The sequence below is a fragment of the Danio aesculapii genome, chromosome 4 (assembly GCF_903798145.1).
Source record: "Danio aesculapii chromosome 4, fDanAes4.1, whole genome shotgun sequence".
Lineage (NCBI taxonomy): Eukaryota > Metazoa > Chordata > Actinopteri > Cypriniformes > Danionidae > Danio > Danio aesculapii.
Genome location: NC_079438.1, coordinates 43195701 through 43220207, shown reverse-complemented (window position 1 = coordinate 43220207; position 24507 = coordinate 43195701). Strand labels below are relative to the sequence as shown.

The following is a 24507-nucleotide window of genomic DNA, read 5'->3' as shown; positions in this document are numbered from 1 at the left end:
TATCAGAATAAAACAGTACATCAAATAAACTCATTTCTCTATTTTACTCCATGTTTTTGTTAATAAATAATTTCTAATCTTTCCTAAATTTTCTTGAGTAAATACAATAAAAAAGATGCACATTTTTTTATTTTTCTTGACCACAAAATTGACACAAATATGAAATATTAAGTTTGAATTTTCCAAAACATGTTTAGCAGGAAAACTTCTGTAGTATTTTGTCAGATTATTGCACTACAGTCCCCGCATATGATGTTACAGTGATGCCACTCAACTGAACAAACTTAACACACACACACACACACACACACACACACTGGAATATCAAGAGTGTCACACGACTCACCTGTACGTCTCGTTTCCATAAGGTCATTTATCGTGCTAAATTGTTAGCTTAGCACTTTTAAGTACACATTTAAATATGTATTGATTATTATTTCAGCTTAATTGTAATTATAAGTATGCCGGCAGTTTGTTTACGAGTTGCTTTCTTGCAGAACTACCTGTTGAACAGACGTATAACGTTACCTTTTAATGTCCACCTGTCACTACGGAAGGCGTACGGTGCCAAACATCTTCACGAAACGCGTTTTTTGTTGTTGTCAATACGCACTGTTTCTCAGCGGCTATGTGTGACTTATGAAATGAAAATGAAAGGCTGAGAGAAATATAATCGTAAGTAAACGATACAGCAAACCTAATCTTTTCATTCAGTCAAACTAATAAATAGGGGTTATTTGTAGCCCAACCTTAAGATTAGTTTCAGTCTTTTTAAGTGTCACCCATAATTTAAATTACTGTAGACATGTTAGGAATAAAAAGGTGGATAATTATTAATAAATATAATGAAAAATCATTATTTTCTGCTTTACAAAGATGACCGCTTATAAGCAGTATTTGAACAGATTAGTGTTATTTTGTGGACCACAAGACTGCGATTTAATAAAAAAACTAATTAAAGCAATAAATATTTATGAATTTATTTACAACTATTTATAAAAAGACTTAATTATTCAGAAATGTATTTTTATGTCTTTGCTCTACAGAATAAGGGATGGGAATAGGCCAACAGAAGCATGTGGACAGACACTGACTCATGGATAGGTAATGATTATGCACGTCGAGTACGATTCGATCCTCGATTAACATCTCTGTTGATCCTTGAACATCATTTTTGTTCAAAAATGTAATCCATACTTATTCCTTACCCCTAAACCCAAGCATAACTGTAAACTATTTCCAATATCAGAGGGGATTTATAGTTGGATAATCATGTAGAAGTAGATAAACCTAACCATACACTTGAACTTAAGATAAATAATAAACGTATCCCTTAATTCTGATTGGAATGTGTCAGGACCAACATAGATGTTAATCCAGCAACATTTTCTACTTGGTGAAATCAGGTTGGCGAATAATTACAACATTACAGTGTATATTTTATCTTGTAATGTGTAGATTGCCATGATTTTCTATTTTAAAGTTTGCTGCTTTTGAAAATCAAATAATGATAACTGAAGTAGATTGCAACGAATGAACATATCACGTCTAATTAAATGTTTTTCCAGGTATAAACATAACCACTTCTGGACATCATTCTTATCAAGTCAGTAAGTTGAATAAATAATTTTGTTGTTGTTGTTTTTTTAGGAGGCAGTGAAGCCTGCTTGGTAGCTTTCATCACACAGAGCAGATCTTCTGAATTGCAATAGGTATGTGGAGTGCTCATTGTTTACTTTACAATGGTTTATGAAACAATATTGCTATGAGAAAAATCGTAAATCTAATGTGTGCGGAACATGAAGGAAAACATGGCCCTCAGGTTACGCTAAATATCAATTTTTATTCTTAAAAACCATACACGATACTCGACAATTTTAAAATGTAAGTTGAATCACGATATCCATTTACATTGCGCAAGATAAACAGACATGTTATTTTATTTCCAAACGTTAAGATAAAAAACAAAACAGATCCTTAAAACAGATGGATAAACATTCATTCCCATTATAGGAAGACGCTATAGAAAAAAAAAAGTTATGGATTGTTTTAATATATCTGCTCTAAATTGCAAACTTAAGCAGTTTCTTTTTATTTAATAAACATGATAAAACAAAATAACTTAGAAAAAAAAACTGTGCAGTTGCGATTACTGAAAAAATCTGAATCCCTTTCTCATGTTTTCTTCAATTCCTCTCCTTAATTACATCCTTAATAAACAAACAATTGGAGAGAAGCAACAGTCTTAACTGGAACCCTGCTGCCAAAAAGTTAATTTAATCCTAAACATTACAAAAAAAAAAAAAAAAAAAAACACACACAAAACATTAGTATTTTGACCATAAGTTTCATGCTATAAGCCACCCTGAGTATTAGATTACTTGGAGAACCAATCACGACCCTTGTTTTAAGAGTGCCCCACCCCCAGTGAATATAATCTATGCAAAAATCCCTGTAGGTCTGGTTCAGCAGGTTGAGATGTTCTTATTTCTGCATAAAAATACAATTTATTTATATGGTCTGTATCAAAACGTTCCTTGGGAATCTGAAATAAAGTACCCTGTGCTGTGATACCAGTGTTATACGCATGTTTTCTTGAAAATTCTTCATGTTAATTCCTTCGCATTTCCAGTATTTCAGGTCTTAAATATATTCTACAAACATTTGCAGCAATGTTTTTTTTTTTTAGCTGACAGCAATTTTTATGGAATAAGCAGGAAAACAAAAAGTACATCCTTTTTCATTTTTATGTTCAACAAACAAAACACTTGAGGAAATATTCTTTTCAAAGAAAAAAAAAAAATCATCAAACAAATTTTGAAAACAATTCACTCTTTTTCCTTCTTTTATTTTTCCTTTTAAACCAAGACAACAATTTACTACCTAAAAGACAATCTTAAGTTAAAATTTAAATCATTGCATTTTCAATTCAATTATCTAGGTTTTTTTCAGCCTGAGTAAACAAACTTATAATACATTGGCAGGAACTTGATGTCATCGTTGAACTGACTGTGGACCATTTCAAATAGTTAAAATCACAGATGCATTCATTCTTTAAAGGCTGAAGTAGTGTGGCCTCCACTTCCAAAAAAAGAAATTTAAATAAAAAATAAATTTCACACCACTGAAAGCGTGAAGACTCCAGCTCCAGCCATTTCCAACTTCCAAACGAGAATGAGACACAAACTTGGAACTTAAAAAAAAAAAAAGAAAAATAATTCAAGGGGGTGAAGTAAGTATGAGAGGAGATGGATGTATGGACAGAGATCCTCATCTACGGCTCCCTCCCCTCACCCATCCAAAGAAAAACCTCCCATGGACCTCAATACCTCTGCTCACTGCTATACAAGCCTTAGTGTTATCTATTTGGCTAGGAGGTTCTATGTATCTACAAATATATAACAAATAAAACTTGCAGGCAAAAATAGTTCGGTTTCCATAGAAACACCCTTTTTTTCCTGAAAATACAGCAGTATCTGAAATATTTCTCATTTGTCCCCATTTCTCTGCATCAGGAAGCTCTTCCACCAATGAACAGAAGAAAAAAAGTATCTACAAACTTTGTAAACAGACCTGTGTCTTCCAAAAAACATAAATATTTCAAAATATTAACAGCCAAAATGATGCAGAAATCAGTGTTTTAATAAGCAAAGGGCAAAAAGAAAAAAAAAAAAAGAACAACACCATCCAGATAAAGAGAAGCGAAAGCTAAGGGCTAAGCTCCCGAGAGCTCCTTGGCTCCGCCACTCTTATCCAATGAGTTCTCCAGGCTTCAGTCTCTGTGGAGATGAACAGGTGTTGTGTGTCGTACCGAGGGCCGGAGTTGATCAAAGGGACGTCTCTAGGCTGTGCATGGGGCTCCCGGGAGCTGAAGGTGTAGCTGATTTGCTGGGATCCAGGAAGAGGTGCACGCCGCTGTCGACGGCATTATTGTTCTGATTGGGTGAGGGAGGAGGAGGAGGTGTAGGGGTCGCATTTCTCTTTGTGGGAGCATCGTCCTCCGCGTCCGTGTCGTCGATGAGAGGGATGTGGGGCTCCGAGTCCTCTATCCGGAACTCTGGGTGGGTCATGAAGTTGTGGATGGAGGTTCGAGACTCTGGCTTCTCCAGGCCCTCATAGGGTGACAGCGAGCTGCGGAATGCATTCACCACCCGGATCTGTGGGAGAACGGGATGTAAAGTCAGCTTTGCTGCTCGAAGACATGTACTGCTAGTTTGCACACGTCCACAACAGGCAAACTAAGGTTTTTTTTAGATAAGGTTAAACCAAATGGGCCAAATGGGCTGGTTTTAATTGATGAGTGGAGAGCAGTGAGGTTAGCGCACCAAAACCTTCTGAGAGAGTGTGTGAGCGGTCAGATGTCGTGCAACTAAGAGAGAGAAAGAGTGGACGAAACGCTTGAAAACCTGATGCTTGTTACGGTGAGCTTATCCTCTGACCGAGGGACAGACAATCCTCTTTTCTCAGGGTTGATAAATAACAGATGTACCAAACTGCAAAGAACTTGGGGCATCTTCTCAGTTGTAAATCACAGAAAGCCAATCATATTTTCCAAAATGCAAATGAGATAAGAGAGAAAAATGGAACAGAAGAGACAGGAGAAGAGAGAGAGAGAGGCCAAGGTAACCCCAGAGGACACAGCTCAACACATAAGGTTAATATTTTTGGGCATGCGAGTTTTTTTTTAAAGGGAAGGGATCGATCATTGATCATGTTGTGAAGTAGAGACGCAAAACTTTAAAGCAGCCAAGCAAGTTTAAGCTAACCAGCACAAGTAAATTCACAAACGGTCTAGAGACTGGACCCATGCAGAGCAGCACTACCTTGTGGTTCATTAGAGGTAAACCTTTGAGTATAGCCCATGACACATTTCACAGAATCTAAGAAGGAATATGCGGCAATCAGCGTTTCAAACTTACTTTCCCAATGTCCAATACAAGTCATTAGCAGGAAAATCAAGACTACAATCAAAGACAGTTATGCAAAGTGCCCTGAACAGAGAAAAAGGGGACTGTGGACAGCCAGGACCTGATGAAAGATGGAAATATTGATGTGGTTAGAATCGTGCCGAAAGACAAACAGATACAACATGATTCCACCAGCTGCAGACCTTCCCTGTAAAATAACACAAGTTACACCAAAAGAGACTGACAGAGAGAGAGAAAGAAAGAGAATGGTAGACCTGGCACCGAGTAACATGAGACAGAGTGTAAGGAGGAGGAAACTGTTGGGTACAGACAGTAACGCCAATGTCGTAGAATGAGCGAATGAGCAAAAACTGACAGAAAAGGTGACGAACAGCAGAACTAGAGAAAGAGAAGAGGAAGTCATTTGCGTCTAAACTACAGAGCAACATCCGATATCTCACTTGTCGATGCTATAGACACCCAGGATACTTACCGAGCCTGCACTTTTAAAAAAGTCTCACCGAACTACGCACAAGACCAATTTGGCGCGATTGGTCGGGTTATCAGTGTGACCATGGGCGTATACTCAAAACATTTACGCGCAGAAGACTAGGAGCCTGGCGAGCAGGCGCAGGGCTGCAGACACACCAGACGGTATTAGACAACGACTCTTCATCAGTGAGACCCAGCCAAAGCCATCAAACACAGACACAGATACTTCAACCTTAACACTTAAGATACACAGCCGTTAACATTGAGAAGCAATGTGGAAGATGTTTCGAGATACATTTCATTTCAAACAAGAGAGCGAGAGAGATAGAGAAAAAGAAGGACATTAGGAGAAGAATGAAGACCGTTAGGCGAGAGGAGGAAATGTTAATTGTCATGCACTAATAAACGCGCACTCACACCCGACAGTGGCAGAAGCGGTGTTGAAGGCAGTAGCAGGAGATAAGGCTACATGTGTAGGGCTAGAAACATTGGTTACATCGTGCTGTTGGCTGCCGCTGGAGGGCTGGCGCCTGACGGCCGCCTGAAAGGAAATTCCGCTCTGGAACGCACTCACTACATCCATCTGGAAGGAATCAGAGAGTGTGATAGGCCCAGAGAACGCACAGGAGAGAGAAAGACAGAGAGTCAGAGGAAGAAGAGAAGAGAGAAGAGGAGGGATAGAGGAAGAAGGGCACCCATATAAAGAAGACAGAGATCAGCTGAGAGAAACAGAGAGAGAGAAGGCACTGAATTAAAAGAACCTGACCTGACATTTGCCTTTAGAATTGATCGGCTTATTGCTTTGACAAACTGCATTAATAAACCCTCTTCCACCAGTATAAGGTCAACATAAGTGGCGGATCGATTGGAGGTAGTACTAACTCAAACCATAAACAGAGATAAGGGAAATTGAAATTAGGTAAGGTGGGCTCCTGAGCTTGGCCAAAGAGGAATGCGGAGTTGTGCAGTTTTCGAGAGGTTACCTGAGTCTGAATGCGGTTGAGGCCTCTAAACCAGAGGATCTGCCCCCTGCGGAGCTCTCGCTCGGCGTGGTCGATTTCATCAAGGTCTTCCAGCTCCTCCAACTCCTCATCTGGGATCTCCTCCTTCTGCGTTCCATGACCAGCAGTCTTCAGGAACTTCAGCCGGCTTGTGGGGATTGTGGAGATGACCTGAATGAAAGAGTAGATGGATATCAGGTGGCCATTCTATATGGAAATAGATTCTGGGAATTCAGTCCACTACCACCAGGGGGCACTGCTCGATTATTATTTGGCTCATTTGGATAGGTGCATCGAGAGCAGGTTACAGGCAAAGAGAAGCTGCTTTTTATACTATAAAGCAGGGTTGTCCAAACTCGGTTCTGGAGGGCCGAAGTCCTACATATTTCAGTTCTAACCCCAATTAAACAAACTTGAACAAGCTAATCAAGCTCTTTCTAGGTATAATAGAAACTTCCAGGCAGGTATGTTGAAGCAAGTTAGAGCTAAACTATGCAGGACACCGGCCCTTCAGGACTGAGTTGGGACACATCTGCTATAGAGGAACAATCAATGCTTACCTGTCCCCAGAGTAGACATCCAAAGCCCAAGAAGATGCACCATAGCCACTGTTCAATGTTTAAACCCACACAGCTGAACGGCTTTCCTCCAAATTGCACGATCACAATCTAAGTAGTAAAAAAGGTCCATTTACTTGGAGTTTATTACGCTAGAACAAATTTAAAGTCTTTTTTCCAACATTAGATGTGTGAATTGGCTTCTAAAACGACGACACATTCATTAGAACAAGGAATACTTTGTTTATTGGTCTTCATGCAGAGATTTGTAGGGCTCCCTTCATACCTGAATAACGAATGTCCCAAAGACAATGGTGCAGAAGATCATATTGTTGAAAATGCCTTCAAAGACGTTTCGTTCTCCGTGGATTTTCCGTGCATTAATTTCATTGAACAGCTGCATCATCACAAAGGTGTTGAAGACAATGGTGTAGTGCTCAGATGGGGGAGCGTGAAGCTCGGCGTAACGTCCGCTGTCAATGTCGAACATCTTCTCACCTGAGAGATTAATCGAAAGCACAAATACTGAAGTGTTGGAAATAAAACTGCACAGAAGAATAATGCTTTTTGTGACTTTGGTTTAATACCCATCTACTGCATGCCAAATAAACGGTGCACAGAAACAAAAATATCACTAATATCAAATATCAAAATATCACCCCCTCCAAGTGCAGGAATGAGTTGATTTACTAATGCTGTTAGTTCTTACCAGCAAACAGTAGAGTAAAGATGATGATGAGCTGGTAGACGGCATGACCTAATATGTTTTTCATCATTGTCCTAGAGATGAGTGGTTTATTACGGCCATAAGGCTTCCTCAGCAGAAGAGATTCAGTGGGGGGTTCAGTGGCCAAGGCCAAAGAGGCAAGTGTGTCCATAATGAGATTTACCCATAACATCTGTACAGCTTTCAAAGGAGAGTCCTGGGAGAGACAGACAAAGAGAGAGAGAGAGAGAGAGAGAGAGAGAGAGAGAGAGAGAACAGGAGGTGACTGTTCTGACCTCATTCCCTGTTGCCACCTTCATAACATTCAAAAACACTCTCTCATTTCTGCATTTGCATGAATCCTTTTTAGCTTGTTCTGCACGGATTAGGAGAGGAAAATCTGCATAATGAATTTAAACATGAGAATACAGAGCTGAAAAAATAATACGACAGCACTTTGTGAATGACAAGAGCTGGAATTTTGGTGGAGTTTTGCGTGCACAGATATTGAGTTGGCCTGCTTATGAGCAATATCCAGGGAAAATGATATACAAACCAAGCAGAACACCTGAGGCTTGAGGCCACGTCCCGGCTTGGCTGCTGACAGCAATGCGAAGCGCAAATGTAATCCTCCCATTCATTATGCAATAATACAGGACCTCAACTGCAATCAACCTGACTATCATTCCATTTACCCGAGGAGAGCTGGCTCATTTTGGACTGGTGCTTTGCCTGTGGACAGTGATGCCAGACCCCATGCTGACTGCCTCCAAGTCTTTCTGCCTCAGACTAACAATTTCCAATCACTTCAGATAGGATGGGTAGCAATCAACTGCTCCCATTGACCACTGCGGTGCATCTGTTAAGTTGCAATCGTTTGCAAAGAGCTGCGCTATTTACCTTAACATTTGCAGCCCTATTGTGCTTCATGGTAGAGGAGAGCTGTTTATAGCCATACCTGTGTGATGCAAGCTCCAGTGAAGGCCACAATCACAGCCACCACGTTGACGGTGAGCTGGAACTGGAGGAATTTTGAAATGCTGTCGTAGACATTTCGCCCCCACATGACGGCCCTGACAATGCTGCTAAAGTTGTCGTCAGTGAGGATGATATCTGAGGCTTCTTTAGCCACGTCAGTGCCGGCTATACCCTGAGAATAAAAAGCACACAATGTAAAAGCCATTCAAAACTAAAATGCAATGTTACAATGACCCACTTAATACAAATTTAAGTAAATTTTTTTTACTTAAGACTAACAATTTAGGCTGAAAAAAAAAATGAATTCTTTTAGAAGTAATTCAGGTTTTCACTTATTTGACCCACATACCATGGCAAACCCAACATCGGCCTTTTTTAAGGCAGGGCCATCATTGGTGCCGTCTCCTGTTACTGCAACAACCTGTCTCTGCTCCACAACGGTGCTGTCAATTATTCCTGAAAGAAAAGACACATGTCATAATCAGTGTTGAGCTAGTTACTGAAAAATATTAACTAGTTACAGTTACTTCATTCAAAAAGTAACTCAGTTACTTTATCGATTACGTACAGCAAAAAGTAATGCATTACTGTTAAAAGTAATTTGAGTTACTTTTCCAAAGAACATTTTTAATGCTCCCATTAATGCCCTTATAACGTCACTAAAGTGTTGCATAAGAATAGACTGTTGATCAACTTCACAGTACTTCTCAGTTATTTTTTAACACTAATTCTTCAGACCAGCAGCACAAAAATCAAAAGAAAAATATCACAAGGTGATAAACCAGCTGAATAAGATATTCAGAAACAAAAAAAGCAAAAACTAAAGTTGCTTCAGCATCATAAAAAATTGTATTTAACCCTTAAACATGTTCCTTCACAGTTTGAGTATGAAAGCTAGCAACAACATCCAACAAACACAAAATCTTTATGAAATGAATAAATTAAAGTAACTCGAATTACCATTTAGAATCAATTTAGTGAAACTCAGCACCAACAATTTTATGCATTTTAAACCAAACAAAAACATAACAGCTGCTCAAAAATGAAATCTATGAGCAATTTTCAAACTAACCACAAATTGAACGTGGCACATCAACTACTTATGGAAAGTAAGCAGTGTATATTCAAACTGAAAAATCTGCTGTTGTATAACAGCTATAAAAATATGTAAAACAATAAAAAAAAAGTTCAAAATCACAGCATTTTTTTCCTGAGAACACAACACTGTACATTTTAAATAATGTTCTGTAATATACCAGAAATGTGCCCCTGTGTCTACCAAACGAATCAATTTTGTTATACAGATAAAAATGTGTGCTTATTTATTTGAAACACCAAACATTGTAGTATTAGTAATAGTAATTAATAATAGTAATGTTAATAGTTTCTCGGTCTACCTCGTGCACGCACTTGGTAACCCTAACCCTCGCGCGCATTCGGTCTCTGCTTTCGCTTGACCTTTGCCCAGTTTGGTGCCTCGTACACAACGCATCTTCTTTACAGTGGTTGGTTGGCATCCACCTACCCTACAATGCGTCACCGCTGTAAACAGGAAGATGTGGGCTAGTCTGCAGCCAAAATTAATTAACTTCCAAGTAACGGACGAACGCATCATATTGTAACGGTTACAGAGTTACTATATTTAAAAAGTAATGCGTTACTTATTAGTTACAGTCAATAGTAATGCTGTTACAGTAACACTAGTAATGTTACAGCATTACTAGTAACATGTTATTTCCCAACACCGGTCATAATAAACAGCATGATGGTACATTGCAGAGCAGAATTACACTTTTTAATGACAGAACTATTGGCTCATACCTTTAACTAGTGTATGCTTGTCTGTGGGCGAAGATCTCGCCAGCACCCGGAGTTTAGGCCATATTTTGTCAATCCGCTCTTGTTCGATCTGAAAAAAAAAAAAAAAAAAAAAAAAACGGATCGTATCATAAGCTTGTGTGTTTGTGTAAGAAGTCCTGCCATTAATAGATTGTGCCTCTCACCTCTCCCTTTTCATTACGGATCCGGCGGTTGAACTCCTTGCCCTCCAAGCAGAGGAAATCATCTCCTACCTGCAGGATGCCACATTTAGTTGCTATAGCGCGGGCAGTATTAAGGTTGTCCCCCGTGACCATGCGCACCGTGATTCCAGCACGCTGGCACTTTCTAATGGCATCAGGGACCTGAGCAGGAAAGAACAAGTGACCGTGACCGAGAGCTTATTACTTGTACATTGCATTTCACGCAAGAGAATAACTCCCAATTTTGTGCACTTTTTCTTTTTTTTTTTTTAGGGCTGCAAATATATTTAGCTATTTATTAATTTGCTACATTTTTTATGAATATTTTGGTTTGATAAACTTCAGAATGATTATTTAAGACACATTGTAATCCGTTATTTACAAAATTGTTATTCCAAATCCTCTATCAATCTATGCCATGTTCAACTCAAAAAGTAGGGTAAAAAAAAATAAAGAAATGTCGATGTTCAATTTTAAACTTGTAAACAAGCATATAAGCATATATATATATATATATATATATATATATATATATATATATATATATATATATATATATATATATATATATATATATATAATAAATAATAATAATGCACATTACACTCGCATACACATTAGCAGTCAGTCAATGAAGTTAGCTACTAGTTTGTGAAGTTTGAAGTATTTAGCAAAACAGAAATCTAACTTACTATACATGAAGATTTAACCAAGCACTGAGGATGACAAGTCTCAAAATTGTCAAAACACATGACAGCACGCTACACTTACCGGCCACTTTATTAGGTACACCTGTCCAACTGCTCGTCAACTCAAATTTCTAATTAGACAATCACACGGCAGCAACTCAATGCATTAAGGCATGTAGACATGGTCAAGACGATCTGCTGCAGTTCAAACAGAGCATTAGAATAGATAAGAAAGGTGATTTCTTTAAACGTGACATGGTTGTTGGTGCCAGAAGGGCTGGTCTGAGTATTTCAGAAACTGCTGATCTAGTGGGTTTTACCACACACAACCATCTCTAGGGTTTACAGAGAATGGTCTGAAAAAGAGAAAATATCCAGTGAGCGGCAGTTCTGTGGGCGCAAATACCTTGTTAATGCCAGAGGTCAGAGGAGAATGGCCAGACTGGTTCGAGCTGATAGAAAGGCAACAGTAACTCAAATAATCACTTGTTACAACCGAGGTATGCAGAAGAGCATTTCTGAAACGGAGTGATGCTATCATGTCAATATGGACCAAAATCTCTGAGGAATATTTCCTTATTGAATCTACGTCATGAAGGATTAAAGCAGTTTTGAAGGCAAAAGCTGGTCCAACCCAGTACTAATCAGGTGTACATAATAAAGTGGCCAGTGAGTGCATGTAAACCATATTCTTGTGATGCTTACTATGACACATTTGCACATCAGAGAGTTATGTCAATAGAAATGTGCCATAAAGTGACGTCATTGCTGGATATTTTCCATGCGCTGTCCACACATGCAAATCAACAAATATAACAAAGCAGCCTAAATTTTACAAAGCAATTTTCTAGAAAACGAAAACAGCATGTACCTCAGGCCTGACCGGATCTTCAATGCCCACGACACACACACAAGTGAGCCTGGTAAGGATTTCGGCCTCATTATCCCAGTCTGGTTCTCCTTCAGCAGCAGGAAAGTCCCTGTAAGCCATGCAGATGGTCCTCAGGCCCTCAGAGGCCATAGGTTCGATTACTCTCTTCACCATATCATCTCTGTCCCTGGGCCGGAAAACCTTCGCTTCACCCGTCGATGTCAGGATTTTATAGCACCTGGATGAGAAGAGAGCAACAGATAACCAACAGCACAGAGAAACCAAGCCATCCCAGTAATTTCTCCAGGGAAATCTATCAGTAACGCAGCCTGGGGGTTTTAGAGCGAGAGGTGACTCTTTTGATCTGTCATTCAAAGTTTGCTGACACTTCTTTAAAGGAAGTGCTCGAATGCTTCAACCATTTACACTCTTGCTTTAAGATTCAAAAACTGGTATCAAGCTATTAAAAATGACCATTTATAATGGCATAGAGCATGGCGTACTTCTTCAGCAGAATCTCTGAGGCTCCTTTGCTGAACATCCGAAAGCTTCCGTCATCATTTTTTAGCACGGTGCTCATGGATTTCCTGACGGAGTTGAAGGTGTAGACTTTGTAAAGCTTCTCCTCAGGGATTTCGTTGCGGATTGCTTGATAGTCTTTTTTCAAGTCCAAGGCAAAGCCCAGCAAGGCACATTCAGTTTTGTTGCCCACCTGACGATTCAGGCCTCCCTCCTTCTCAGGGGGCTGAAAGAGAGAAGAGTTAAAAACTTTTAACGAAAGATATAATAGCACAGTGGATTAAAGACTACAGTTTTGACATTTCTGCGAATTCTTCGGCAAAATACCTCCAAAAATGCCTGTGTTTTTGTATGTCACTGGGTGGCTTACGTTGTTGGGAACTACAGTACAAAGGACAATGCGAAGGAAGAGACCAACAGAAAATATCTCAATGGCTGTCAATTATGACAATGGCTGTCAATATTCAAAAAGGAATCTCATTTCTCACAGGACGCGTTCTCTGTTCTCATGGTCTCCCGAATTCATTCTTCCGACGTAATATAGCAAGACCAGTCTCCACAAGAACGCTAGTCCTTTCTCTGTGTTCTTGGAATTGAGAAACAGCCATCATCATAATGGGCCATGTTGCAAGAAAGCTTGTGAGACAATGTTTTTTTAAATAAAATCTATACACTTTATAGCAGTTATTAACATTTTGGATTGCCTTTAAAAGAAAAACTGTGTTGTGTCAAATAAAAACGTTAAAGTTTAGTTTATTAAAGATCAGTTTTTATTCAATTATTAAATTTATCAATATAATACTTTAATAATGAAACTACTGGTGTAGTTTAAATTAAGCAATTACAGAATGGCATTGTGTAGTAAAAAACAAACAAACAAAAAAACTTGACAGTTATTTCATTTAAAAAGCTTTGCAGGCATAATGTTTGTTTAGGTTCTCACCATAATTTTGGTGGTGTAAGCACAGTTGACACTGATGCCCAGTACGAGCCGTTCCATGGTGCTGGCAGGGACAACATCAGGCTCAGGGACTTTCCTGTAGTGCTTGTCAGCAATAAAAACCTGAACTACTGTCATCCGATTCATAGTCAGTGTTCCTGTCTTATCCGAACAGATGGCTGTGGCATTGCCCATGGTTTCGCAGGCATCAAGATGCCTCACTAAATTATTGTCTTTCATCATTTTCTGAAACACAGAAGCAAAGTGAAACGGTGAACAACTGGGTTGGGATATGAGAGAGGCTGGTAGACAGACAGACAGGCACACAAAACAATAAACAGATTGAATGCAAGATAAAAACAGGAATGTCCACTAATGCCCAATTAAACAACATCCAGAAGTGATGCTACTGTATGAGGTGGGCAATAAATGCAGTAAAATATATTTATATGAACAGAAATGGCCGTCTTTATTGGATCAACATGTATTGTTTGGCTCAATAATACAGGGCCCACTTCTAAGATAGAAGTTAGTCAGAAAAAATATATATATTCGTAACATTAAAACAGAAAAGGCGAAAACATACTTTGACAGAGTAAGCCAATGAGATGGTAACAGCCAGCGGAAGGCCCTCAGGAACGGCCACCACCAGTACGGTCACACCAATGATGAAGAACTTAACAAAGAACTGGATGTAGATGGGTATACATTCTGAATCCCAGGAAACTTCATCCCACCAGAAAGTATTCACCACGAACAGCACCACCAAGATGATCACGGTGATGGCTGACATCAACAAACCTGCGAAAGGACACATACATTAGCACATCTGGAGTCCACGCAAAATGCATCCGATGTACCAGCAAAAACCATTACCAGTGCGAGATTGACTGTTAGCCCTCAAGACCTCACCAAGCCAATTGGCAAATGCAGTTTTGTGCCCTGTGCCCTATATTTCCTATTAAAACCCAACATTCTGGAGAGACATCCATTTTTTAATAGCCAACAGGCTTTAGTAATGCCACAGCCATGAAGCTACAGCTAGTCAATCACAAGAGGTACTAGGAGGCAGCGGGATTTTATTATTATAGAGAGAATCTGACTGGATGAGAATCTGGGTAGTGCAGGATGAGTCATCGTTACAGTAGGCAAGATTTCCCCAAGTAGGAGGAAAGAAAAAGACTAAATGATAATCCATTTATTACAGGGTTTCACCAAAATTCAAGCATCATCAAAAAAAAAAACTAATTCTAATTAGTTATTTCTAATATTTTATATTTCTTATATACTTTAAATAACCTGTCACAACTAGTAGACCCTAACTAGACTGTTATAATATTAGTTATGAATATAGTTTGGCTAAAAGATTTATTAGGATGCACTGTTGGTGATTGAATACTTGTTGGATTGATTGGGTGGCTTTATATTCATTCATTCCATAGGCTTAGTCCCTGATTTATCAGAGGTCACCACAGCGAAATGATCTGCCAACTATTCCAGCATATATCTTACACAGCGGATGCCCTTCCAGCTGCAACCCAGTACTGGTAAATTTAGCTTTACATAAACAATAGAAAATCAAGACCTGTTTAAAACTATTCAAGACGATATTTCAGTCAATTTAAGACCTAAAATTGTGTTTTTGAAATGTAAGACTTTTTAAGACCCTGCGGACACCCTGTATTAGGAGAACACTAGCATACAGATGGGCTCCGAGTGACCATAATTACCTGCTTTTCCGATTTGGACCGCCAATTTGGTCAGCTTCCCTTGCAAGACCGATTTCTCTTTCTTTGGCAAGTTGGCTTTTCTCTTCTCCTCACCATCAGCCCCTTCATCACTGTTTAGAGGCTGCATCTCCATTGCAGCCCCATCCTGGGCTTTTGCTACAAAGAAAGAGAATGCAATAAAACAATGAACATGTGGTGGGTACAGGAATTCAAGTTCTGGTGGAATTAAGTTTCCTCCCTCTGACCATAGGAAGCGTTTTCTAATTAAATTGTGCTTCCCACTCAAATATAATTAAGCGACTAGATAAATTAATTAGAATGGTGACCATAAATGCACAATAATTGTATTATAGTCATAGAAAACACATTCAATTGCCACATGCGAGCCCCACGTGACCGAGTATCCTAGGAGACGTGAAACCTGAGGTGTCCAGCCCATCACTTATCACTACAGGCTATAAAAGAAGACATGTCTGATCTCAAGGCCATCGCTCTGCGTGCTGAAAGTACAGCCTGCCAGTGAGGTGACATCACACAAACAAAGAACTCAGCATGCATGCAATCATACAGACAAGCACGCAGCAGGGCATCTCCGTCGATCTCTGCTCAAACGTGAGGCAGTCGGCTTGTGTGCAGGATTTAATGGGTGTGTGATGTGAGGTAATGCGACTGCGTCTGAAAATTAGCGGGGGGCGACGTGGAACTGCTATTTTACTTTGCAGTGTTGCTGCGCTCTGAGCTGTAATGCTCGTCTGCTGGATTAGAGCTCATTTCTGGCAGGGCAATCTGTAGACAGGGACTCAGTAAACATACGAGCACGCTACTTTTAGAGTAAAGGATACGGAACTCGGTTTAGACTGAATGTGGACGCTGTCCTGCTTGCGTATGGGATTTTAGATAATAAAAAAAGACAATATGAACTTTAACTGTACATAATAGGTTAGAGGCGAGTAATTTTTTAAAGGCATTTACTCAAAATACAAAGAAACCACAACGCTGTGAAATACTGCCACATTGATTAACTTTTCTTTTCAATTTAAATGCATTTCAAAATGTAATTTATTTATTTGATGGCAACGCTAAATTCTCTACATTAGGGATGCTCATAATATCCGATTCACCGTTAACCGAAAGGGTGCGTTTTTAACTGATTAATGGTATCAGTTAGATGAAAAAAAAAACTAAATAAATAAAAATAAATATATATATATATATATATATATATATATATATATATATATATATATATATATATATATATATATATATATATATATATATATATATATATATATATATATATATATAAAAATCAGGTAATCAGGAAGTGGCGATTTTGTTCACTTTGACTCGTTGGATGGAAACGCTGCTTTATTCGCACGTCTTTCATGCGATATTCCAGTTGAGCATACAGTTAATTTGCATTTTTGGATGGAAACATAGCTAATGTCTTTCATCACAAGCAGCGCACGGACATGAACTGTGAGTGAGAGAGGAAATAAAAGCTCTAAAGTTAAAACCAGACGCTCAAGACATAATCTTTAAAATAATGACTTCTATTAAAAATGTTGACAGAGGTTTGTGATGTAAGAATAACAGCTGAGCATTAATTAAATGCATATTTTCCATGGAGCGATCGATTTGAGGCTAGATTGAGGTAGAAAAAAACATATGATGGGGAAAAAAACAGCCTATGCTAGTTCTTAAAAAGGATTTAGTCAGTGTTTTTGTTTCGTAATCTAAATTTGTCATTTAAGTGAAAAATATCTAGGGCAAGACTATTTATTTTATTCTTTTAATTTAGTTTATTCTTTTTTCTGTGCTGTTGAAAACACTGAAGGTGCGTGAAGATGTTCTGTCGTTAGGTTCTGTTGTTAATATGTTGGCATGTAAAATAAATCAGTATTTTAAAATGCAATATTTAATGAGTCAGACACAAAATAGACATGTCAATTTTTTATATATATTATTCTGACCAGTTAACGGTTAAAATTTGGTTAATGAGTGGCGGATTCGGTTGGCAAAAATAACCGTAATGAGCATCCCTACTCCACCAAAGACTATAGAATACACAAGACGTGTCACTCTTATAGTTTTGAATAGGGAAAAGCGTAACAGTCAATATGGCGAATGAAGCCTCGCCTTACAGAAGCCAATCAGCGATCGCTATAGACTGACGAGTCTCCAAGGGAGGCACTTGAACCAGACATAAATTTCTGCAGATTGTGTGCGATTCAAACATTTAGAAATGAAACTAATGAGACAGCTGTAGTTTAATTCTATTGTTGATTCCTAATATGAAGTTTAATCGTAAGCTTGGCAAGCAACTTTGGAGAATTTGATGTTTCCCCATTCAAACAGAATGCCATTGTATACTGCCCGAGAGGCGTTTTAAAGATGGCCGCTGAGTGAAATGACTTGCCTTAAAGGGACTTTGACTCCACAAAAAAAAGTAATGTTTTGAATTATTAGAAATTAAAAATATATATATTTTAATATTTTTAAAAAGTAATAGCAAAGCTGGATTTTCAGCAGCAAGTACTCCAGATATCACATGATCCTTATTCTTATTTGATGCTAATTTTATATTATTTTTAAATGTTGAAATAGCTGAATATAAGTATTCTTTAAATGATAAAGTCTGTTTTTTAATCATATATCATGTAAAATGCCTTTACCACTAACCTTAAAAGTTTTGAAGAGTAGTGTAGTCTGCTAATTCATGCTAACGCATCAACACTACACACTTCTTTGCACCTCACACTAGTGTGGATAAGCTTTACTGAAGATCCAATAGCACTAATGGGTTAAGGCGATGGTTTTAATGCAGGCGGCAGCATGTAAGAGGGTGGCCTGCTAAGCCAATATGGTGTTCATTATGTCATTAAGTCAATAGGGTTACTCACCTTTCTTTCGGTTCTCCACAGAGCCATCCTGCTTTTTATCTGTAGAGAGAGAAAAAGAAAAGCCACATAACAAACACTCATTAATTTATTCATTATTCGCCATTATGCAAGCAACGGTTCTGCGGTGCACATTTAAACATATTTCCAATTATGCAAATCTTCTCTTTGATTTAACAGAAAGGGAAAAGGCCCTAGAATATTTACGAACAGATGTGTGCCACGACCTCGTGAGGCTTGCAAATCCACTGCATTGGCTAAAGCTCGAATGCAAAAAAAAATGTAATGAGGTGCACAGTCGCTGAACAGCAACTTGCGGCCCAACCTCTCAAAGTGCTGAAATATTCATGCATCTGCAGGCACTCATTTGGAGAGCCAACACGTGAGCCACAGGCAGCAGAAATGCATTAAATGGCAGTTAGTTAATGGAGCGCAGAAGAAATCGTTAGATTTTTCTATGAGTCACTGCTTCAGACATTTTATACCAGACAGAAAAATACAGCTATATTTAAAAAAATAAATAAATAAAAAATTCAACAAAAGCAGGAACACAGCAACCTATTCAATCCATCTCTGCAGCCACAGCAGCTGCACACTGAAAAGGCCACTGGTTGGTCTGTTTATTTTCCGAGACGCATTAAAAAGACTTCAAGTAATAGGCACGACTTACTTTTCTTCTCTTTCTTTCGCTCCTTTTCTTTTTTCTTCTCTTTCTCTTCCTCATCATCATCATCTTCTCCTGCCCCCAATAAAGTGAAGATGATTCCAGTTTGGGAATTGACTCCGACAGCAGTGACCACGATTTTTCCAGAGCCCTCCATGACGTGTGTACCTGGACAAAGGAATATAAGGAGAATAAGACCTAGACCAAACCTTTGCCATTCATCTTCGTTGTCTGAGCGTTGATATTCAACTTCAGCCATAGTCAGTACCAGATTAGTGAAATTTAGTCCACAAAGAAATGGTTTACCAAAGCAAACCCCTCACAAGTTTTATTGCATCTTAGGGTTGAGGAAGGGATCCATAAAAAAAAAAAAAGGTGACTCAACATGCTAACTCTTGGTCTTCTGGAGAAGTGCCCACTCGGGCTCACAAATCCCCCGTCATCTCCTCTGGGACACACACAGCAATGTCATTCTAGCAGAGGATCAACTGGCTTTCATTAAATGAGATTAGCAGAAGATGTGCAATAGCCACGCTGAGAGGGAGCAGGTCCTGCATGACCAACATCTGACCTGATCTTCCAATTGGACTAAAACCTTTAAGAAAGGATTTCAACTTGAGCACTCATGTAACAAATCATGCACACCATTATTTGTTACATTTAAGAAATAATTCAGCTGGGACTCTCCTTTCTGACAAACAAATACAGTGCCAAGGAAGCCGAGGAGTCTCTCGTACACTATAGACCAATCCCAACGTTTATTACCCATGTTAAGACTAGCCAAGAAAACTGGTAACCTCGATAACAGGAGTTGCCAAACTACATATAAAATGGACTATTCTCATTTTAAATGATGAACATCTACTTTACCATTTGCATACACATTTTGTTAATCATCAGTTTTCAAATCACTCAATCAATCCAGTTACTCTGGCATTTGTTTTTACGTGGCTGATTAAGCCGTAACAAATCACTAAAGTACACTTACTCATTAAACACCCAAACACGCTCTCATTCACACACTCAAACATTATGGGCAATTTAGTTTATTCAATTCACCTATACTGCATATCTTTGGACTGTGGGGGAAACCCATGCAAACACAGGGAGAACAGGTAATCTCCACAGAAAAAGCACTTCTATACTCAAACCAGTGACCTTTTAACTGTGAGGCGCCAGTGTTAACCACTGAGGCACAATGCCACCTTTTTTAAATAACTACTTGCATTATGCTCCTCTTTCTATAATCGGAATTATTAAAACAGAGATGCAATCCAATTGCACACAAGTAAGGTCTTTTGAGACTAAGAAACTTCTTCCTTCTCAAACTGACCAAGCCGGTCCTGAGGTGTGACCTCTGTGGAAGTTGAAAGCCACTTCTTCGAACTACTTCGAACAGGGTTTCTGCAGGTTTCACCAAGTCAAATTTAAGCCATTTTAAGACCTTTTTAAGACAATGAAGAATTAAATTTCAGACTTATTTAGGGCTAATGGCTAAAGATTTTTTATGGTCCAGCAAAAAAAAAATTATCTTATTATAAATAGGATTAAAATAGTCATAAAATAGTCATTTCTTTGCCACATATTTTAAATAATGTGTCAAAACAAGCAGACCTTAGTTGTATACACACATTTTTGTTCAATAGAAGTTAAAAAACTCTTTAAAAACGAAATGTTTGCACAAAAGACTACAATTATAATATTAGTTATCAGTAGTTTTGCTAAAAGTTTTATTAAGATGGTGGTTGGATGTGTTTTGGAATAATTGAGTAGCTTTACAAACAAAGCAAAATTAAGACTAGTTTAAAATTATATAAAAGACCTACAAGACAATATTTCAGTGAATTTAAGAATTTTTAAGGCCTAAAATTGTGTTTTTAAAAATTTAAAACATTAAGACCCCACAGATAACCTGTTCGAAGCATCACTCTTATTTCATAGAGTCAGAATACCATCCGTGAAGTTGGGAAAGGCCTAGTGATCTTTCACAACTACCTTCCTCACTCGAGTATCACCAGCTGCAGTAAAATCATCTCAACATTCTTCTTTCTGGATGCTTGTTCCATGATTAAAAGCAACGCAAGTATCCACACAAAACCCTTTACCAAACAGACGTGTTAGGTTAGCTGTCGACCCCTTGTTTCCAAAGTGCATTGCATTAAGAAAGTTTGCTCAGGACAGGCAGTTCCATACTTCAGTTGTGATTTACTAATTTCATCCATTCATCATTACTTTGTGCTTACCAATGTGCATGTGATTGTGTGTTTTTAAGTTTAGAGTAATTATTCTGTTCACAAAATAGTCAAGTTTTAGTTGAGTTTTGATTCAATGCTTTTATTCAACGCTATTGAGGTCAAGTCACCATCACAAGTCAAGCGCCAAACAAATAAGCTTAAATTGCAATGAATTGAACATGCTGTAATGCATTAGTACTGTAGGAAAGTTATTTTTTATGGCCATCAAAATACAATTTCTTAAACTGATGTTAAATTAAACTGAATATTTTTGCTTCTCAATCGGTTTATAGATTGGACTATTATTTTTACTACAGTGATCTGAAATAAATAATATATTTTTAAATATTTTTTTATATTTAAAAAATATATATTTTTACTACAGTGACTGAAATAAATAATATATTTTTTTATTTTTAAATATTTTTTTATATTTAAAAAATATATATTTTTACTACAGTGACTGAAATAAATAATATATTTTTTTATTTTTAAATATTTTTTTATATTTAAAAATATATATATTTTTACTACAGTGACTGAAATAAATAATATATTTTTTATTTTCAAATATTTTTTTATATTTAAAAAATATATATTTTACTACAGTGACTGAAATAAATAATATATTTTTTATTTTCAAATATTTTTTTATATTTAAAAAATATATATTTTACTACAGTGACTGAAATAAATAATATATTTTTTATTTTTAAATATTTTTTTATATTTAAAAAATATATATTTTACTACAGTGACTGAAATAAATAATATATTTTTTATTTTTAAATATTTTTTTATATTTAAAAAATATATATTTTTACTACAGTGACTGAAATAAATAATATATTTTTTATTTTCAAATATTTTTTTATATTTAAAAAATATATATTTTACTACAGTGACTGAAATAAATAATATATTTTTTATTTTTAAATATATTTTTTTATTTAAAAAATATATATTTTTACTACAGTGACTGAAATAAATAATATATTTTTTATTTTCAAATATTTTTTTATATTTAAAAATATATATATTTTACTACAGTGACTGAAATAAATAATATATTTTTTATTTTTAAATATATATTTTTTTATTTAAAAAATGTATATTTTTACTACAGTGATCTGAAAGAAATAATTACTAATTTTAAGACATTATACCTTATTTATATAAATTTGCCTTGCAGTTACGGTTGATTGTAACCAAGGCTGAATTACTCGATTGAAAAAACCCCAGTAAAAACAGTAATGTTGTGAAATACTATTGCAATTCAAAACAAACTTACTCCTGTGATGGCATTGCCTAATTTTACTACATGATCTACATAATCCTTAAGAAATAATTAAAATTGGCTGGTGCACAAGAAACATTTTATATTATCGTTTTAAACAGTTGTGTTACTTTGTGCTTTTGTTGTTTTGTATTAATGCTGGAAATAGCTTGATGTCCCACCTGACAGCAGCATAGCATCTTTGTCCAACGATTTCTTGACATGGTCAGACTCTCCGGTTAAAGAGCTCTCGTCTATTTTGAGGTCGTTGCCCTGGATGAGAACACCATCAGCGGGCAGGAGGTCGCCTGATGAATAAGACATCCAGTCACTATACACATTTCCATCAGCAACATTTAAATTACATTGCTATTTCACAGTGACTAAAGCTGAGCAATGCGTAATCTCATATTCTGATAATGATACAGACCATTTCAATGTGGTCCATGTCATTGGCCCATGAAAATTTCCAGCTTGTTATCAAACTATTTCATAACTGTAACAAGAGGCAATTTAATCATAATTTAATGTTAAAACAACTATCATAACATTAATTAATCAATATGTGGCTCTTTTTGGATTCCCGGAAGCTATAGAAATAAACAGGAAATACGTTGGGACCACTGTTTTTGTTTACATCCCTCAAAATGGTCTATATAAGTCACAATATAGTAATTATTCTGCAAATGCAATCAGTTAATAGCTTCTATATACTAACCAGGTCCCTTTTTTACATTTTAAAGCATATAATGAATGTATTTCTAAAAACTTAATGTATTTCTAAAGAAATTATAATAAATTTCCCTGGCAAAACATAAAATATTGCTAGCTAAAATGCTAAATGTAAACATTGTACTCTCAAGCTTGCAACTACAAATTGCAACAACCAATTGTACTCTCTACATGCATCCCTGTGGAGGAGTTTAAGATTGGGTTTTTCCAAATGGTGAAAAAGTATTACCGTAAACCAGTGTTTCCCAACCCTGTTCCTGAAGGCACACCAACAGTACACATTTTCAAACTCTTCCTAATCAAACACACTTAAATCAACTCATCAGAACATAAGAGATTCTAAAACCTGATTAAATTGGTCAGATAAGAGAGATATCCAAAATATGTACTGTTTGGTGTGCCTTCAGGAACAGGGTTGGGAAACACTGCCATAAACAATGTATTTTGCGACACCAAGAAATAAACAATATATGAAACTATACACTTTATTTCACCACACGTCACACTGCAAAGCCCTACTCATTACAAAAATGTAACAATGACCATTAAACCATTATAACTTGAAAATCTCATTATCTTAAGAGGAAAATCTCAAACTTACCATATTTTATTTGTGCAATGTCCCCGACGACGATCTCGGCCACATGGATCTGAATGACCTGCCCTCCCCGAACCACCGTAAACTTCTGCTCTTGTTCAATGCGGCTCTGTAAGCCACGGAACTGTTTCTCTTTACTCCAGTCATTAAAGGCAGTCACGAGCACCACACAAACAACAGACAGGAGGATAGCTGCACCTTCTATCCATCCTGTCTCTCCTTCTTCCTCAGGTTCTGCACCCCTTTTCGCCACGCAATCTACACACACACAATAAAAAACTCAGAAAAACCTGAAAACTGAGATGAACTATAAATAAGGTTGAAGGAAATTACCAGGTTACTTACTTTTGTCTCCTGCATCTGGAGGTTTATAAAAAGAAAGGCCTAAAGAAACTATTGCTGCCACTTCCAAAATAATCAATGTTACATCCTGTAATGCTTCCCATACTAACTGAAGAAAGGTTTTTGGCTTTTTCGGAGGTATAAAGTTCTGTCCAAATGCTGCTTTTCTTTTTTCAATATCTGAGGGTTGCCCACTTAAACCTGGAAGGAAAAAAAAAAAAAAGTGAAAAAAGCAAAAATTAATAATTCAATCATATACTGAATGGAAGAGGAAATTATGTTTGATGCTATTGAATGCAATCATATATTTTTTTTGTATAGAAAATCTATTATTTTCCACCAGGCAG

The 24507-nt window shown here is 37.1% G+C and overlaps 1 protein-coding gene across 3 annotated transcripts in view; it reads right to left on the bottom strand.

Annotated features, from left to right (window-relative positions):
* Positions 1 to 3624: 3624 nt before the first annotated feature.
* The window catches only part of atp2b1a (ATPase plasma membrane Ca2+ transporting 1a), a 45288-nt gene continuing 24405 nt past the window's right edge, over positions 3625 to 24507 (bottom strand). Inside the window, exons 3-22 of one of the 3 annotated variants that reach the window (XM_056455749.1) lie at positions 24164 to 24361; positions 23822 to 24076; positions 22671 to 22796; positions 18985 to 19146; positions 18318 to 18356; positions 15412 to 15567; positions 14268 to 14482; positions 13685 to 13927; positions 12726 to 12967; positions 12223 to 12460; positions 10645 to 10824; positions 10463 to 10550; positions 8991 to 9097; positions 8622 to 8813; positions 7667 to 7880; positions 7244 to 7455; positions 6961 to 7068; positions 6383 to 6571; positions 5896 to 5982; positions 3625 to 4157 (exon numbers count right to left, since the gene is read on the bottom strand). In XM_056455749.1, coding sequence (XP_056311724.1) covers positions 3828 to 4157; positions 5896 to 5982; positions 6383 to 6571; positions 6961 to 7068; positions 7244 to 7455; positions 7667 to 7880; positions 8622 to 8813; positions 8991 to 9097; positions 10463 to 10550; positions 10645 to 10824; positions 12223 to 12460; positions 12726 to 12967; positions 13685 to 13927; positions 14268 to 14482; positions 15412 to 15567; positions 18318 to 18356; positions 18985 to 19146; positions 22671 to 22796; positions 23822 to 24076; positions 24164 to 24361 — 3581 coding nt within the window. In that variant the 3' untranslated portion in view covers positions 3625 to 3827. Of the gene's footprint in view, positions 4158 to 5816; positions 5983 to 6382; positions 6572 to 6960; positions 7069 to 7243; positions 7456 to 7666; positions 7881 to 8621; positions 8814 to 8990; positions 9098 to 10462; positions 10551 to 10644; positions 10825 to 12222; positions 12461 to 12725; positions 12968 to 13684; positions 13928 to 14267; positions 14483 to 15411; positions 15568 to 18317; positions 18357 to 18984; positions 19147 to 22670; positions 22797 to 23821; positions 24077 to 24163; positions 24362 to 24507 lie in introns of all 3 variants that reach the window. The other 2 variants (XM_056455751.1, XM_056455750.1) reach the window with 2 other exon arrangements.